Source organism: Mobula hypostoma, chromosome 6 (genome assembly GCF_963921235.1).
Source record: "Mobula hypostoma chromosome 6, sMobHyp1.1, whole genome shotgun sequence".
NCBI lineage: Eukaryota > Metazoa > Chordata > Chondrichthyes > Myliobatiformes > Myliobatidae > Mobula > Mobula hypostoma.
In genome coordinates, this window is record NC_086102.1 from 4,861,762 (window position 1) to 4,881,166 (window position 19,405).

General features: G+C 46.0%; 1 protein-coding gene across 1 annotated transcript; it reads left to right on the plus strand.

Moving 5' to 3' along the window:
* Window positions 1–1,524: 1,524 nt before the first annotated feature.
* On the plus strand, window positions 1,525–18,962 carry LOC134347797 (lysozyme C-like). Its single transcript, XM_063050223.1, has 5 exons — window positions 1,525–1,679; window positions 8,965–9,171; window positions 14,904–15,071; window positions 15,556–15,634; window positions 18,677–18,962. The coding sequence occupies exons 2-5, from the start codon at window positions 9,042–9,044 to the stop codon at window positions 18,738–18,740; spliced, it is 441 nt and encodes a 146-aa protein (XP_062906293.1). The 5' UTR covers window positions 1,525–1,679; window positions 8,965–9,041; the 3' UTR covers window positions 18,741–18,962.
* The last annotated feature ends 443 nt before the right edge of the window (window positions 18,963–19,405 follow it).

Sequence of the window (19,405 nt, forward strand, 5' to 3'; positions counted from 1 at the left end):
AGAGGAATGGCTGACAGACAGGAGGCAGCGAGAGGGAATAAAGGGGCCTTTTCTGGTTGGCTGCCAGTGACTAGTGGTGTTCCTCAGGAGTCAGTATTGGGACCACTGCTTTTCACATTGTTTGTCAATGATTTGGATATTGGAATTGTTGTCTTTGTGGCAAAGTTTGCGGATGACACAAAATCGGTGGAGGGGTAGGTAGTGTTGAGGGAGCAATGTGATCGCAGCAGGTCTTAGACAAACTGGAAGAATGAGCAAAAAAGTGGCTGATGGAATTCAGTGTATGATAATGCATTTTGGTAAAAGGAACAGTAATACAAACTATTATCTAAGTGGGGAGAAGGTTCAAACATCAGAGGTGTAGAGGGATTTGGAGTCCTCATGCAAGACTCCCAGAAGGTTAATTTACAGGTTGAGTCTGTGGTAAAGGCGGCAAATGCAAAGTTGACATTTATTTCATGGGGAATTGAATATAAAGGCAAGGAGATAATGCTGAGCCTTCATAAGACGTTAGTCAGGCTGCACTTGGCGAGTAAGGTCAACAGTTTTGTGCCTCATATCACGGAAAGGATGTGTTGTCATTGGAGAGAGTCCAGAGGAGGTTCACAAAGATAATTCCAGGAATGAAGGGGTTAATTTATGAGGAGCGTTTGGCAGCTTTGGGCCTGTACTCACTGGCATTTAGAGGAATGCAGGGGGATCTCATTGAAACCTACAGATTGAAAGGACTATGTAGGGTGGATGTGGAGAAGATGTTTCCTGTGGTGGGGGTATCCAGAACTAGAGTGCACAGCCTCAAAATTGAGGGGCATCCCTTTAGAAAAGAGGTAAGGAGGAATTATTTTAGCCAGAGAGTAGAGAACCGTGGAATGTTCTGCCACAGACTGCAGTGGAGAGCAAGTCCATGGGTATATTTGAGGTGGGAGTTGATCGTTTCCTGATCAGTCAGGACATCAAAGGATATGGCGAGAAGGCAGGTGTGTGGGGTTGAGTGGGATCCTGGATCAGCCAGGATGGAATGGGGAGCAGACTCGATGGGCTGAATGACCTAATTCTGCCCCTATGCCTTATGGCCTTATGAAAACTTTCAAAGGGAGTTGAATACTTTTTTTAGGCACTGTACATACTTTTGCAGATTTCCCACTATGCCTTGTGTAAACAACAAAGAAAACTTAATCAAATAATATATTTACAATATTACTAAAATATCACTGAAATATTAAATACACAACAGATTTTTTGTGCACAACTGTCACACACAAAGCCATGTTGATTCCTCTTAATCAGGTTCAATTCGAAAGCTGGCAGTTCCTGCCCCTCAGAATTCTGTCCAGTGACCTCCCCAACACTGACGTCAGGTTGAATGGCCTCTCATTCTCTGGCTTCTCCTTGCTACTGTCTTGTCAAAGGGACAATATTACAGGGGCAATAGCTCGTGGCCAAGCTTTCAGGGTTGTTGCTCTTTGATTTGGCAAGGACTTTGTAATTGAAATGTGCGGGCAGTATCCATGAGAGCAGTGAGGCAATAAATTCTGGGAATATTCCCCTATGTTATGCAAGGTTGTGCAATGTGGTTGCAGTGAAATAGAGCTGTTGAGTTGCACCGAGTTTTACCTCAGTAGAGAAACTGCTTCGTTGATGCCTCAACTCGATGACCATCAGGGACCGTCAGTGACCAGGTCAGTGAGTGCACAATCCTCCAAAATTCATCCTGACGGCTTAACTCTTGAAATTGTGGAGTTCGAGAGTGTGCCAAACGGTGCTTTCAAACTACCGATCAGCGGTCATCTCCAAGTACAATAGGCTTAGAAAAGGTGGTCTTTTCCTCAGGGTTGGGTGTTGAATACTGTAGGACATAGGTTCGGGTGACAGGGGACTTGTGGAGGAGTTTTTTCCAGAGAGAAGGTGCTGAGGATGTGGAACAAGTTGCCTTTGATAGTAACCATAATTCAAAAAAGGTGAACATAGGACTGAAGGTGTTATATTTGAATGTGTGCAGTATAAGGTAAATTCTGAAATTTGAGGAGCGGCTACAGTCAGATGTGTCAGTATTACAGCGGAGTAAAGAGAATTACAGAGGCATGAGAGAGGAGTTGGCCAGAATTGATTGGAAAAGAACACTGGCAGGGATGATGGCTGAAATTTCTGGAATCGATTTGGAATGCACAGGATATATTCTCTCAAAGAGGAAGAAGTATTCTAAAGGAAAGATGACACAACCATGGTTAACAAGAGAAGTCAGAGCCAACATAAAAGCACAGAGATGGCATATAATAGAGGAAAAATTAAATCAGATTATTATTTAAATGGTAAAATAAAAATTGCGGCATGCTGCTGTGTGGAGGGACTTGAGAGTGCTTGTGCATGAATCACAAAAGATTGGTTTGCAGGTACAGCAGGCTATCAAGAAGACAAATGGGATGTTGGCCTTCATTGCTAGAGGGATTGAATTTAAGAGCAGGGAGGTTATACTGCAACTGTACAGGATACTGGTGAGGCCGCACCTGGAGTACTGTGTGCAGTTCTGGTCTCCTTACTTGAGGAAGGATATACTGGCTTTGGAGGCAGGGCAGAGGAGGTTCACCAGGTTGATTCCAGAGATGAGGGGGTTAGACTATTTGGAGATTGAGTTGCCTGGGACTGTACTCACTGGAATTCAGAATGACAGGAGATCTTATAGAAACATATAAAATTATGAAAGGGATAGATGCAGGAAAGTTGTTTGCACTGGTAGGTGAGACCAGGACATAGCCTCAAGATTCGGGGGAGTAGATTTAGGACAGAGATGAGGAGGAACTGCTTCTCCCAGAGAGTGGTGAATCTGTGGAATTCTCTGCCCAATGAAGCAGTGGAGGCTACCGCAGTAAATATATTTAAGACAAGGTTGGATAGATTTTGGCATAGTAGAGGAATTAAGGGTTATGGGGAAAAGGCAGGTAGGTGGAGATGGGTCCATGGCCAGATTAGCCATGATCTTATTGAATGGCGGGGCAGGATCAACGGGCCAGATGGCCGACTCCTGCTTCTATTTCTTATGTTCTTATGGAAAGTTAGAGGTTTGGGAAGCTTTTAAAAACCAACAGAAAGCGACTAAAGAAGGTAAAGACGGAAGTGGTGGGAGCTGAGCACTTCAACTACGTTACTCACAGGTCGGTGAAGCTTGTATGAAAGGGGAGCTTTGAGAGCACTCAGAGATTCTGGAAGCCTGGTCAGTGGTGGGGTCAGAGCACTTCTAGGAGGCTACTCACAGGTTGCTGAAGCTTGTACGAAAGGGGAGCTTCGCGAGTGTTCGGACATTCCAGAGACCCAATCTGCAGCCAGAACAGAGCACAGCAAAGTAAATAAAAGTACAGAAAGGGCAAGGGGGGGGGGCAGTCACTGTTGGGAATGGGTCAGCAGTGAGAGCGGGAGCGTCAGGCTTTGACTCAAGAGGCTTCGACGAGATGAGGCTGAGGCCAAAGAAACAGGTTAGAAAAATTTGGTCTTGGTAGCCCATTGTACAGTGCAGGCAGTTTGGCAGATATGGCAGTGGAATGCTCCTCCTGTAGGATGGGGGAATTCATGGAACCTGATGGTTTCCCTGATGACTACACCTGCAGGACGTGCAGCCGATTCCAGCTCATGAAGGACCACATGAAGGAGCTGGGGCTGAAGTTAGAAACATAGAAACATAGAAAATAGGTGCAGGAGTAGGCCATTCGGCCCTTCGAGCCTGCACCGCCATTTATTATGATCATGGCTGATCATCCAACTCAGAACCCTGCACCAGCCTTCCCTCCATACCCCCTGACCCCTGTAGCCACAAGGGCCATATCTAACTCCCTCTTAAATATACCCAATGAACTGGCCTCAACTGTTTCCTGTGGCAGAGAATTCCACAGATTCACCACTCTCTGTGTGAAGAAGTTTTTCCTAATCTCGGTCCTAAAAGGCTTCCCCTTTATCCTCAAACTGTGACCCCTCGTTCTGGACTTCCCCAACATCGGGAACAATCTTCCTGCATCTAGCCTGTCCAATCCCTTTAGGATTTTATACGTTTCAATCAGATCCCCCCTCAATCTTCTAAATTCCCACGAGTACAAGCCCAGTTCATCCAGTCTTTCTTCATATGAAAGTCCTGCCATCCCAGGAATCAATCTGGTGAACCTTCTTTGTACTCCCTCTATGGCAAGGATGTCTTTCCTCAGATTAGAGGACCAAAACCGCACAGAATACTCCAGGTGTGGTCTCACCAAGGCCTTGTACAACTGCAGTAGTACCTCCCTGCTCCTGTACTCGAATCCTCTTGCTATAAATGCCAGCATACCATTCGCCTTTTTCACCGCCTGCTGTACCTGCATGCCCACTTTCAATGACTAGTGTATAATGACACCCAGGTCTCGTTGCACCTCCCCTTTTCCTAATCGGCCACCATTCAGATAATAATCTGTTTTCCTATTTTTGCCACCAAAGTGGATAACTTCACATTTATCCACATTAAATTGCATCTGCCATGAATTTGCCCACTCACCCAACCTATCCAAGTCACCCTGCATCCTCTTAGCATCCTCCTCACAGCTAACACTGCCGCCCAGCTTCGTGTCATCCGCAAACTTGGAGATGCTGCATTTAATTCCCTCATCCAAGTCATTAATATATATTGTAAACAACTGGGGTCCCAGCACTGAGCCTTGCGGTACCCCACTAGTCACTGCCTGCCATTCTGAAAAGGTCCCGTTTATTCCCACTCTTTGCTTCCTGTCTGCTAACCAATTCTCCATCCACATCAATAGCTTACCCCCAATACTGTGTGCTTTAAGTTTGCACACTAATCTCCTGTGTGGGACATTGTCAAAAGCCTTTTGAAAATCCAAATATACCACATCCACTGGTTCTCCCCATCCACTCTACTAGTTACATCCTCAAAAAATCCTATGAGATTCGTCAGACATGATTTTCTTTTCACAAATCCATGCTGACTTTGTCCGATGATTTCACTGCTTTCCAAATGTGCTGTTATCACATCTTTGATAACTGACTCCAGCAGTTTCCCCACCACCGACGTTAGGCTAACCGGTCTATAATTCCCCGGTTTCTCTCTCCCTCCTTTTTGAAAAAGTGGGGTTACATTAGCCACCCTCCAATCCTCAGGAACTAGTCCAGAATCTAACGAGTTTTGAAAAATTATCACTAATGCATCCACTATTTCTTGGGCTACTTCCTTAAGCACTCTAGGATGCAGACCATCTGGCCCTGGGGATTTATCTGCCTTCAATCCCTTCAATTTACCTAACACCACTTCCCTACTAACATGTATTTCACTCAGTTCCTCCATCTCACTGGACCCTCTGTCCCCTACTATTTCTGGAAGATTATTTATGTCCTCCTTAGTGAAGACAAAACCAAAGTAATTATTCAATTGGTCTGCCATGTCCTTGCTCCCCATAATCAATTCACCTGTTTCTGTCTGTAGGGGACCTACATTTGTCTTTACCAGTCTTTTCCTTTTTACATATCTATAAAAGCTTTTACAGTCAGTTTTTATGTTCCCTGCCAGTTTTCTCTCATAATCTTTTTTCCCCTTCCTAATTAAGCCCTTTGTCCTCCTCTGCTGAACTCTGAATTTCTCCCAGTCCTCAGGTGAGCCACTTTTTCTGGCTAATTTGTATGCTTCTTCTTTGGAATTGATACTATCCCTAATTTCTCTTGTCAGCCATGGGTGCACGGATGAGTATCCACAGGGGTAAAAGCTTCCCAATTGCACTGTGGTTGGCGCTGAGCTCAGAAGGAAAGGGTGAAGTCTGGTGGAGCAATAGTCATAGGGGACTTGATAGTTGTGGGGACAGATAGAAGATTCTGCGGCAGCAAAAGAGACACCGGGATAACATGTTGCCTCCTGGGTGCTAGGGTCCAGGATGTCTCAGGTTGCAGAATATTCTTGAAGGGAAGGGTGAGCAGCCAGAGGTTGAGGTACATATTAGTACCAATGACATAAGCAGAAGAGGGGTAGAGGCCCTGTGCAGTAAGTTTAGGGAGTTAGGAAGGGGGCTGAAGAGCAGGACCTCCAAGGTGGTAATCTCCGGATTACTCCCAGTGTCACGAGCTGGGGAAGGTCAGAACAGGAAGATAACGCAGATGAATGAGTGGCTGAGGAGATGGTACAGGGGGCAGGGTTTCAAGTTCTTGGATCATTGGAACCTTTTCTGGGGAAGGGGGTGACCTGTACAAGTGGGACGGGTTGCACCTGAACTGGAGAGGAACCAATATCCTGGGAGTGAGATTTGAGGAAGGATAGGCAGATGTTAGAGCAAAGATGCACTCAGCCATATGGTTTGAGATGTGTCTATTTTAATGCAAGGAGTATCATAAACAAGGCGGATGAACTTAGAGCGTGGATCAATACGTGAAACTATGTCATTGTGGCCATTACAGAGACTTGGATTGCTCAGGAGTAGGAATGGCTACGGAGTGTGCCAGGCTTTAGATGTTTGAAAAAGGACTGGGAGGGAGGCAAAAGAGGTGGAGGGGAGGCGTTGCTGATCAGAGATAGTGTCACGGCTGCAGAAAAGGAAGAAGCCAGGGAGGGATTGTCTACTGAGTCATTGTGGGTGGAAGTTAGGAACAGGAAGGGGGCAATAACTCTACTGGGTGTTTTGATAGACCCCCAATAGTAACAGTGACATTGAAGAGCAGATAGGGAGGCAGATTCTGGAACAGTGAAATAATAATAGGGTTGTTGTGATGGTTGATTTTAACTTTCCTAATATTGACTGGCACCTCCTTAGAACAAGGGGTTTAGATGGGGTGGGGTTTGTTAGGTGTGTACAGGAAGGTTTCCTGACACAATATGTAGATCAGCGAACTAGAGGAGAGGCTGTACTTGATCTGGTATTGGGAAATGAACCTGGTTCAGGTGTCAGGTCTCTCAGTGGGAGAGCATTTTAGAGGTAGCGATCACAACTCTAACTCCTTCACTATAGCGCTGGAGATGTATAGGAGCAGGAAATCATTTAATTGGGGTAGCGGGAATTATGATGCTATTAGGCAGGAACTTGAGAACATCAACTGGGAGCAGATGTTCTCAGGGAAGTGTATGTTTAGGGAACATTTGCATGGACTTCTGCATAGGTATGTTCCATTGAGGTAGGGAAAGGCCAGTAGGGTAAAGGAATCATGTGTACAAAGGATGTAGAAAATCCAGTTAAGAATAAGAGAAAAGCTTATGAAAGGTTCAAGAAACCAGGTACCGTTAGAGCTTTAGAAAATTACAAGGGTGCCAGGAAGGATGAAATGAGGAGAGCTAGAAGGGGCCATGAGAAGTTCCTTGGTGAGCAGGATTAAGGAAAACCCCAAGGCATTCTGCAAGTACGTGAAGAGCAAGAGGATGGGCTGTAACACTAAGTTCCCATGTGGGCGACACAGTACTACAGAATTTAACCATTTATACCTTCAGTGCCTTTTGTTCACATTTAACAACTCACCTCTCATCCTCCTGCACTCCAAAGAGAAGATTCTGAGCTGATTCAGTCGATTCTCTATCGGGTAACAAAAATTAACTTCATTCTTGATGTTGTGAGACATATGGTGGTGATGTTAAACCTGATTTTGATTCTAATTCTTTAATCCACCTCCGGGCCTTCACCTGTGGCTTCGCTACAAAGCCGGTCAGAACCATTTCTTGCGACAGGCGAAGAGGCAAAGGCGGGTTCCTGGCACTTTAAAACCAGTCGCTTCGGGCAGATATGGCTCACCAGCCGTTGTTGGCAGCTGATTTAGGAGAAGGACAACTCTGATCTCAAACCTCCTCTGCCTTGCAGCTAGATCCACTCATGGGAAAGGCTTCAGGAGTAAACCCCGAGGGAAAAATTTGGAGCTGGAGTCCCTAAGGCATCTACATTGAGTTCAACACTGACTGGAAATTTCTGCGATGCCACTGGTGCCAAACTGCATGGGTCTCTGCCGTTCCTTTAGGTTCATCAGCTGCCTGGAGAGGGGGAGCCTGCTACATTGACAACAGCCTGCTCTCCGTATCGTACTGCCCTGGCTTCCATTTCATGTAGATGGCTGGGAAGCAACATCCATAGTCGAGGCCTCAGATTCTGATAGTGAAATTCCAATTCCAATTCCCATCAGATCTTGTCTTAACCCCTCTTCCTGTGTAATATCTTTAACCCCCCCTCCGCACTCTCAGTCCTGATACAGTGTCTTTACCTCAAACACCGACCGTCCTCCATCTGCCCGGGCTGCTGAGTTCCTGTCTTTAGGCTCATTGCCAGCCCTCCAGTGCCAGATTCTCCACACTCCCAGAGGAATGAATCACTTTGAAGCAAGCTTTGGTAAACTTCGTTCAGTCCTACCAGCACACAGAAAGTGCCGGAGGTACCCAGCAGCTCTATGGAGACGAATAAACAGTCAATCTTTCCTCGAGCCCCTTCATCAAGACCGGAAAGGAAGAGGGAAGACTCCAGAATTAGAAGGTGGGGAGAGGGGAAGGAGCACAAACTAGAAGGTGTTCGGTGAAGCCAGATGGGTGGAGGAAGCGGGTATGAAGTGAGAAGCTGGGGGGTGGTAGATGGAAAAGTTAAAGGGCTGAAGAAGAAGGAAGCTGATAGGAAAGGAGAGTGGGCCATGGAAGGAAGTGAAGGAGGATGGTCATCTGAAGGAGGGGAGAAGAGATGAGAGGCCAGAGTGGGGAATAGAAGAAGAGTGAAGGGGGAAGGGAATAAATCACCAGGGGGAGAAAGTGATGTTCACGCCATCACGTTGGAGGCTACCAAGGTGAAATTTGCAGTGCTGCTCCTCCACCCTGAGAATGGTAGAAGAGAAGGCCATTAACTGACGTTGGAACGGGACTGGGGATAGGAATTAAAATAGTTGGCTACCGGGAAATACTGGATGGAATGAAGGTGCTAGACAAACCTGTCCCCAAACTCACGTCGGTATCATTCAGTCCTACTAGACTGGTTTCTCTTTTCTTTGTTCCAGAATCTAATTTTGGATCAGAGGGGAAAGGAGGTGTTTGTATACCAAGTGGACAGCGCTGTAGTGTAATTACCAACAAGATGAAGACTCTGTTTCTTCTCTCTGCCCTGCTGACAGTCGTAAGTCCTCGAACCTATCGGAAGTGTGAGCTGGCCCGTGAGTTAAGAGACTATGGCCTGAGTGGATATCAAGGCTACTCGCTGGAAGACTGTGAGTCTCATCTTCCCTTACTGACGGGTCCATAACCTGGTCTTTAACCTGGCCACTCATGTGTACTGATTCCTTTACACCTCATTGAGTCTGTAGCACTGTGTTTGTGGTCTCAGTAGGTCCAGTTGTCAAGTTCAAGTTTATTGTCATCGGACTGTAGATGTATCAACCAAATCAAACACCATTCCTATAGACCGCTGTCCAGCAACAAAACATATATCACACATGGCACATAAGACAAAATATTACCACAAATAAGTTAATAAAATATAATTCAAGATGTATGTGAATTACACAGCACAGGTGACCAGTAAGCAGTGAACAGCTCACTGTCCGAGTGACCAAACCTCGGTGGTGACAGGGTATTCATTAGTCTCCCTGCCTGAGAGAAGCTGTTCCCCAGTCCGTCAGTCCTAGTCCTGATGCTTCTGTACCTCCTCCCCGACGTTAGTGGGTCAAAGAGATTGTGGGATGGGCGGTAAGGATCCTCAACAATGCTTCAGGTCCTTCGTCTGCAACACTCCCGGTAAATGTCATAAATAGTGGGGAGTGATCCTCTCGTAAGATTTTCCTATTGAGTTGGAGATTGTAAATGGGGAGAAATGGAAAGAATGAAACCCTAGGGTACATAAAGATGAACATCGTAAGCAGGTCTATGCATGGTTCTAGACACCAGAAGTGCTGATGCTGACATCCAGAGCAACAATCACTCTGCTGGAGGAACTCAGCAGGTTGAGCAGCATCTGTGGGAAGGGAGGGAATTATCAATGTTTCAGTTCAAATCATGCACAGGATCTGTCTCAGAATACTGAGATTCAAGATTCTCAGCTCCTGGTTGGAGTTGTTGATCAGCCTCACTGCTCAGGGAACGAAACAGTTTTTGGATCTGGTGGTCCTGGAGTGGATGCTACAGAGCCTCCCCGCTGATGGGGTTGGGACAAACAGTCCATGAACAGGCTGGGTGGGGTCTTTGATGATGCCTCAGGCCCTTTGCCAGCACCTCCCTGGATAAATGCAGAAACCTGCAGAGAATGGAGGGATACGGAGATGATGTGTGCAGAAATGATTAGTTTAATTGGGTTTTCAATAACTAATTGGATTGTTTTAGCTCATTATTCTGGGTCAAAGGCCTTTTCCTGAGCAGTACTGCACCAAGCATATTCTATGTCTTTATCACTGACAAAGATGTCAAATTGGAGGGCATAGAACAGAGAGGCCATGGGTTAAGGGTGAAAGGTGAATTGTTCAAGGGGAATAGGAGTTGTAACTTCTTTACTCAGGGGCTGGTTAGAGTGTCAAACATGCTGCCAGTGTAGGTGCTGGATGTGGGATCCATTTCAACATTTAAGAGAAGATTGACAGGTACAGAGATGGGAGGGGTACAAAGGGTGGGGGCCTGGCTGCAGGTCAATGGGACGAGGCAGATTAGAAGTTTAGCTTCGACTAAACTTTTGTGCTGTTGCATTCAATGACAACATGACTGGTTAACTCTTATCTAAAAATTTAAATGAAATGTCTGTTGTCTTTGGAATAAGAAGAACAGTACACATTGGCTCAACTGACGACAGACTCTTCCTACCCGCAGTTTCCAATTCCTTTGTACTATCAGTGCTTAAACACATGATCAAATATCTCCAACTTTCAGTCATGGCATCCTCTTGCAGCAGCCACTGGGCAGAAGATACAGCAGACTGAAACCCCCGCCATCAGGTGAAAGACCAGCTCGGTCCCGTCAGCCATCTGGTTCTTCAACCAACCATCGCAACCCGAATCACTCCCTAATTACAGAAACACCGTGACCACTCTGAACCAACCATCGCAAACCTAATCACTCCCTAATTACAGAAACACCGTGACCACTCTGAACCAACCGTCACAACACTAATAACCACCTCAGTACAGAAACACCGTGACCACTCTGAACCAACCGTCACAACACTAATAACCACCTCAGTACAGAAACACCGTGACCACTCTGAACCAACCGTCACAACACTAATAACCACCTCAGTACAGAAACACTGTGACCACTCTGAACCAACCGTCACAACCCTAATCACTCCCTAATTACAGAAACACCGTGACCACTCTGAACCAACCGTCACAACACTAATAACCACCTCAGTACAGAAACACCGTGACCACTCTGAACCAACCGTCACAACCCGAATCACTCCCTAATTACAGAAACACTGTGACCACTCTGAACCAACAGTCACAACACTAATCACTCCCTAATTACAGAAACACCGTGACCACGCTGAACCAACCGTCACAACACTAATAACCACCTCAGTACAGAAACACCGTGACCACTCTGAACCAACCGTCACAACCCCAATCACTCCCTAATTACAGAAACACCGTGACTACCCTGAACCAACCGTCACAACCCCAATCACCATCTCAGTACAGAAACACCGTGACCACTCTGAACCAACAGTCACAACCCTAATCACCATCTCAGTACAGAAACACCGTGACCACTCTGAACCAACCGTCACAACCCCAATCACCATCTCAGTACAGAAACACCGTCACCACTCTGAACCAACCGTCACAACCCTAATCACCATCTCAGTACAGACACAGCGTGACCACTCTGAACCAACCGTCACAACCCCGATCACCATCTCAGTACAGAAACACCGTGACCACTCTGAACCAACAGTCACAACCCCAATCACCATCTCAGTACAGAAACACCGTGACCACTGTGAACCAACCGTCACAACCCCGATCACCATCTCAGTACAGAAACACCGTGACCACTCTGAACCAACCGTCACAACCCCAATCACCATCTCAGTACAGAAACACCGTGACCACTCTGAACCAAGCGTCACAACCCTAATCACCATCTCAGTACAGAAACACCGTGACCACTCTGAACCAACAGTCACAACCCTAACCACCATCTCAGTACAGAAACACTGTGACCACTCTGAACCAACCGTCACAACCCTAATCACTCCCTAATTACAGAAACACCGTGACCACTCTGAACCAACCGTCACAACCCCAATCACCATCTCAGTACAGAAACACCGTGACCATTCTGAACCAACCATCACAACCCCAATCACCATCTCAGTACAGAAACACCGTGACCACTCTGAACCAACCGTCACAACCCTAATCACCATCTCAGTACAGAAACACCGTGACCACTCTGAACCAACAGTCACAACCCTAATCACTCCTTAATTACAGAAACACCGTGACCACTCTGAACCAACCGTCACAACCCTAATCACCATCTCAGTACAGAAACACCGTGACCACTCTGAACCAACAGTCACAACCCTAATCACTCCCTAATTACAGAAACACCGTGACCACTCTGAACCAACCATCACAACCCTAATCACCATCTCAGTACAGAAACACTGTGACCACTCTGAACCAACCATCACAACCCCAATCACCATCTCAGTACAGAAACACCGTGACCACTCTGAACCAACCGTCACAACCCCAATCACCATCTCAGTACAGAAACACCGTGACCACTCTGAACCAACCGTCACAACCCCAATCACCATCTCAGTACAGAAACACCGTGACCACTCTGAACCAACCTTCACAACCCTAATCACCATCTCAGTACAGAAACACCGTGACCACTCTGAACCAACCGTCACAACCCTAATCACCATCTCAGTACAGAAACACCGTGACCACTCTGAAACAACCGTCACAACCCCAATCACCATCTCTGTACAGAAACACCGTGACCACTCTGAACCAACCGTCACAACCCCAATCACCATCTCAGTACAGAAACACCGTGACCACTCTGAACCAACCATTACAACCCCGATCACCATCTCAGTACAGAAACACCGTGACCACTCTGAACCAACCGTCACAACCCCAATCACCATCTCAGTACAGAAACACTGTGACCACTCTGAACCAAACTTCACAACCCTAATCACCATCTCAGTACAGAAACACCGTCACCACTCTGAACCAAACGTCACAACCCTAATCACCATCTCAGTACAGAAACACCGTGACCACTCTGAACCAATCGTCACAACCCTAATCACCATCTCAGTACAGAAACACCATGACCACTCTGAACCAACCGTCACAACCCTAATCACCATCTCAGTACAGAAACACCATGACCACTCTGAACCAACCGTCACAACCCTAATCACCATCTCAGTACAGAAACACTGTGACCATTCTGACCCAACCGTCACAACCCCAATCACCATCTCAGTACAGAAACACCGTGACCACTGTGAACCAATCGTCACAACCCTAATCACCATCTCAGTACAGAAACACCGTGACCACTCTGAACCAACCGTCACAACCCTAATCACCATCTCAGTACAGAAACACCGTGACCACTCTGAACCAAGCGTCACAACCCTAATCACCATCTCAGTACAGAAACACCGTGACCACTCTGAACCAACAGTCACAACCCTAATCACCATCTCAGTACAGAAACACCGTGACCACTCTGAACCAACCATCACAACCCCGATCACCATCTCTGTACAGAAACACCGTGACCACTCAGAACCAACCGTCACAACCCCAATCACCATCTCAGTACAGAAACACCGTGACCACTCTGAACCAACCGTCAGAACCCTAATCACCATCTCAGTACAGAAACACCGTGACCACTCTGAACCAAGCGTCACAACCCTAATCACCATCTCAGTACAGAAACACCGTGACCACTCTGAACCAACCATCACAACCCCGATCACCATCTCTGTACAGAAACACCGTGACCACTCAGAACCAACCGTCACAACCCCAATCACCATCTCAGTACAGAAACACCGTGACCACTCTGAACCAACCGTCAGAACCCTAATCACCATCTCAGTACAGAAACACCGTGACCACTCTGAACCAACAGTCACAACCCTAATCACCATCTCAGTACAGAAACACCGTGACCACTCTGAACCAACCATCACAACCCTAATCACCATCTCAGTACAGAAACACCATGACCACTCTGAACCAACCGTCACAACCCCAATCACCATCTCAGTACAGAAACACCGTCACCACTCTGAACCAACAGTCAGAACCCTAATCACCATCTCAGTACAGAAACACCGTGACCACTCTGAACCAACAGTCAGAACCCTAATCACCATCTCAGTACAGAAACACCGTGACCACTCTGAACCAACAGTCAGAACCCTAATCACCATCTCAGTACAGAAACACCGTGACCAGTCGGCACTGTGATGTACTTTTTTTGCTTTGTTTGAATTGAGTTCTTTCTGATAAACTTTTGGTACAATTTACTTTCTCTGTGTGAGTACTGTTGAGATGAGTCTGTGTTCCTGTCATCCTGCTGCAAAGAGGTTTTCTTTGCATACTGGTACTTGTGTACTGGTGAGGATGGTACAGTACCCGAGTGGTGAGCGTAACACTTTCAGTGCCAGTGACCTGGGTTCAATTCCTGACGGGAATTTTCATGCTTTTCCTGTGACTGCGTGGGTTCTCTACAGTTGTTCTGGTTTCCTCCCAGATTCCAGGGATGAATGGGTTCGTTGGCTTGTCATTCACATTGGTGTAGTTGGGCTGCACAGTCTGAAAGTGCTTGTTACCATACCTCCAAATGAAATAACATACTCTGTATAACAATAAACTCAATGTTATCTCTGAGTATTAACTGATGTTTGCCAGACTTGTAGACTTCTTAAATGCCACTGATCTCTTATTCTCTGCCTTTATTTTAGGGGTGTGCATGGTTGAAAATGAAAGCAGTTATAGAACCTTCATAGTTAACACCAATAAAGGGAGGATTGTTTCCAGGGACTACGGACTTTTCCAGATCAACAGCAAATGGTGGTGTGAGGATGGACAGACTTCAATTTCACACAATACCTGTGGGATACAGTGTTCTGGTGAGTGATCTAATGGGTCATTTAATCAAGTTTCAGTTGGTCTCCGCTCCTAGGATGCCAGTTATTGCTTGCTCTTAGGCTGCAACCTGGAATATTCTCCCTTCTGCCCAATGGGAGTGGGAAGAATATAGAGAGGACTGAAAGCATGGGGAGGAATGGAGTGGTTACTGGAAGTCAGCAAAATGGATTTTGATGCTGTCAGGAATAGATTGGTCTGGACAGGGCAGGACATCACAGACTAGTGAGATTGGGCATCAATCTGGCTCGATAGAGAAGTGACTATATAAGTGACCTATCTTTGACCAAGTTAGAAGTGACCCACCATTGGCCAACATAGAAGCAACCCCATCTATTGCCGATATAAAAGTGACCCATCCTTGGCCACCTTTAGGAGTGGCCCATTGTTTTGGTGAGAACAGAGCCCAGTGAGCTGGAGCTGTCAACATTACAATAGTCATTTCAATCCTGCTCTTTCTCATTGTAGATCTACTTGACGATGACATCCGGGATGATGTTGTGTGTGCAAAACAAGTGGTCAGAGATCCCCAAGGAATGAGCGCCTGGTAGGTTTATCTGCTCACTGTTTCAGCTCCAGTTCTGTGCTTGAACGTAAGAAGTATAGAAGATTTTGATAATAAACACAAGAGATTTTACAGGTGCTGGAAATTCATACAGCACACATAAAATGCTGAAGGAACTCATCAGGTCAGGTAGCATCAACAGTCAAGGTGACAAGCCACGACCCTTCATCAGGGCTGGAAAGGAAGCAGGGAGGAGACAGAATAAGGTGGTGGTGGAGGGGAAGGAGGACAAGTGAAAGATGATCAGAGAAACCAGGTAGGGGGAGGAGCGTGGATGAAGTAAGAAACTGGGAGGTGATAGGTGGAAAAGGCAAAAGGCTGGAGAACAAGGAATCAGGTAGGAGAGGAGAGTAGACGGTTGAGAAAGGGAAGGAGGACGGGCACCAGGGGGAAGAGGAAGGCAGGAGAGGAGAGGAGGTAAAGCCCACAGTGGGGAATAGAGAAGGGGGAGGGGGAAACAATTACCAGAACAACGTTCATGCCATCAGACTAAAGCAATCTGAAAGAAATATGAGGTATTGCTCCTCCATCATGAGAGTTTTTGATAATCTACCTTTCCCATCCTTGAACATATTGTAAAGAAATGCCTAGATTGTGTGGACATGGAGAGGATGTTCCACACATTCACAGGAAGGAATGTACAAACTTCTTATAGAGGACATTGCAATGGAACTCCAAACTCTGATGGCCCAAGCTGTCACAGTGTTGTGCTAGCCACTATGCTACCATAGCACCCAGAACATCACAGACACACAGAACAGAGGAGCAGCAAGTTCCATTTACTTAGATCTTTGGAGGACAGAAAGTCCACTAAATCACATCCTGGAACATAGATCACAGAACATAGAGCAGTACAGGCCCTTTAGCCCACGATTTTGTGCTGACCTTTTAACCTAGTCCAAGATCAATCTCACCCTTCCCTCCTACCTTTTCCTATCATCCATGTGCCTATCTAAATGTCCCTGAAGTATCTGCCTCTACCACCACCCCTGACAGCACATTCCACACACCCACACTCACCTCTGAAATCTCCCCCAACACTTTCCTCCAATCACTGTAAAGTTATGTCCTCTCATGATAGCCATTTCACGCTGCAAAAAAAGCAATTACACAATTCATACTCTAGGTGAGACCACACTTGGAGTGGAGTGTACTGTTTTGGTCAGCCTGCTGCAGGAAAGCTGTTGTCAAACTGGAGAGGGAGCAGAAGAGATTTACAAGGATCCTGCTTGGGAGAAGCTAAAATCAGATCTATCAGTATTAGAGTGGAGTAAAGGGAATTACAGAGGCACGAGTGAGGAGCTGACCAAAGATGATTGGAAGGGGACAGTATCAGGGATGATTGCAGGAGTTTCTGGGGGGAATTTGGAAGGCGCAGGATAAGTACATCCCAAAGCAGAAAGGTAATTTATAGGTAAGACAACCATGGCTGACAAGGGAAAGAGAGGTCATATAATATCAAAAATTAGTGGGAAGTTAGAGGATTGAGAAGCTTTTAAAAACTAACAGAAGACAATTAAAAGCCGGAAGCTGAAAAAAGATGAAATATGAAGGTAAGCTAGCCAATAATATCAAAGGGGATACCAAAAGTTTGTCAGATATATAAAGAGTAAAAGAGAGGTGAGAGTGGATATCAGACTGCTGAAAAATAACCATGGAGAGGTTGTAATGGGAGACAAAGGAATGGCAGAAGAACTTAAATTTTTGCGTCACTCTTCCCTGTGGAAGGCACAAGCAGTATGCCAGGAATCTCAGACTGTCAGAAGTCAGTGTTGCTGCTATTACTAAGGAGAAGGTGCTCAGGAAACTGAAAGATCTGAAGGTAGATAAGTCACCTGGACCAGATGGACTACAGCCCAGGATTCTGAAGGAGGTGGCTGAAGAGATTGTGGAGGCATTAGTGATGATCTTTCAAGAATCACTAGAGTGCATATGCCACTCCACTCTTTAAGAAGGGAGGGAGGCAGCAGAAAGGAAATTATAGGCCAATGAGCCTCTCCTCAGTGTTGGGAAGATGATGGAGTCGATTATTAAGGATGAGGTTTCAGGATATTTCAAAGTTCGAAGTAAATTTATTATCAAAGTACATATGTGTTACCATATACAACCCTGAGCTTAATTTTCCTGTGGACATACTCAGTAAATCTAATAATAACCATAATAGAATCAATGAAAGACTGCACCGATTTGGGCATTCAACCAGTGTGCAAAAGACAATAAATGGAGCAAATACATAAATAAAAGCAATGATAATAATTAATAAATGAGCAATACATATTGAGATGATGAGATGAAGAGTCTTTGAAAGTGAGTGAATAGGTTGTAAAAACAATTCAGTGATGGGGTGAGTGAAGTTATTCCCTCTGGTTCACGAGCCTTATGAGTGAAGGGTAGTAACTGTGGTGCCTGGTGGTGCGCACCCTGAGGCTCCTGTACCTTCCCCCTGATGGCAGCAGTGAGAAGAGAGCACGTGGTAAAGTAGGCCAAAGTCAGGATGGTTTCCCCAAGGGGAAATCCTGTCTGACAAATCTGTTGGAATTCTTTGAGGAAATAACAGACAGGATAGAAAAAGGTGAGTCAGTGGATGTTGTTTACTTGGATTTTCAAAAGGCCTTTGACAAGGCTTTGCACATGAGGTTGCTTAATAAGATAAGAGCCCCTGGTATTCTAGGAAAGATACTAGAATGGATGAATGATTGGCTGACGGGCAGAAGGCAGATTCGGAATAAAGGGAGCTTATTCTTTTGGCTGCCGGTGGCTAGTGGTGTCCTCCGGGAGTCAGTGTTGAGATCGCTTCCTTTCATCTTATATGTCATTGATTTGGAGGATAGAATTGATGGCTTTGTGTCACGTTTCAGACGTACAAAGATAGGTGGAAGGGCAGGTGTCGTTAACAATAAGGCCATGGCAGGAACTGAACCCGGATTACGGGCACTGTAAAGCGTTTCGCTAACCACTACGCTGCGTGTCGCCCCTTTTTGCTGCAGCCCTCCTCTCGCCTCTGACACTCTTGCTCTGTTTCAGGAGGGGCTGGGACAGTCGTTGCCAGAGAGATCTTCGCGATTTCCTGTCAGATTGCGATCTGTAACAAGACATGAAGCCCACTCACTGGAGCTGCGTTCTGCAATCAACCCGAGATTCTGCTAATGACCTCGTATTACTGCAAGCCCAGCGAACCGGCGAAGCATTCGCCATTTCTAGCAGCGTTGTTGGCTTTTCTGAGCATTTGATTGAGATGTGATTGGAGCTTATTGTTGTATGTTTAAAGTTCAAACCAAATTTGCTATTAAAGTGCCTATATGTTACCATACACAGCCCTGAGATTCATTTCCTTGTGGGCCTTCACATCAAATACAAAGAAACACAATAGAATCATTGAAAGACGTGCATAACAATATGGAGAACCATTCTGTAAAAGACAGCAAACTGCCCAAATAAATAAATAAATAAGCAATAGATATTGAGAACATGAGATGAAGTGTCCTTGAAAGTGAGTCCATAGGTTGTGGGAACATTTCAGGGATGGGGTGAGTGAAGTTGAGTAAAGTTATCTCCTTAGGTTCAAGAGCCTGATGGTTGAGGGGTGACAACCATTCCCGAACCTGGTGGTGTGAGTCCTGAGGCTCCTGTGCCTTCTTCCTGAGAACAGAGCATGGCCTGGGTGGTGGGGGTGTCTGATAATGGATGCTGCTTTGCTGCGACAGCGCACTGTGTAGATGTAGTCAATGGTGGGGAGGACTTTACCCACGATGG

Bases quoted from the DNA above. Each gene is read 5' to 3' on its own strand.
- LOC134347797 (XM_063050223.1), top strand. From the start codon at position 9,042: ATGAAGACTCTGTTTCTTCTCTCTGCCCTGCTGACAGTCGTAAGTCCT. The intron at 9,172-14,903 runs GTGAGTCTCATC...CCTTTATTTTAG, and splicing joins AGGCTACTCGCTGGAAGACT to GGGTGTGCATGGTTGAAAAT. The intron at 15,072-15,555 runs GTGAGTGATCTA...TTCTCATTGTAG, and splicing joins CTGTGGGATACAGTGTTCTG to ATCTACTTGACGATGACATC.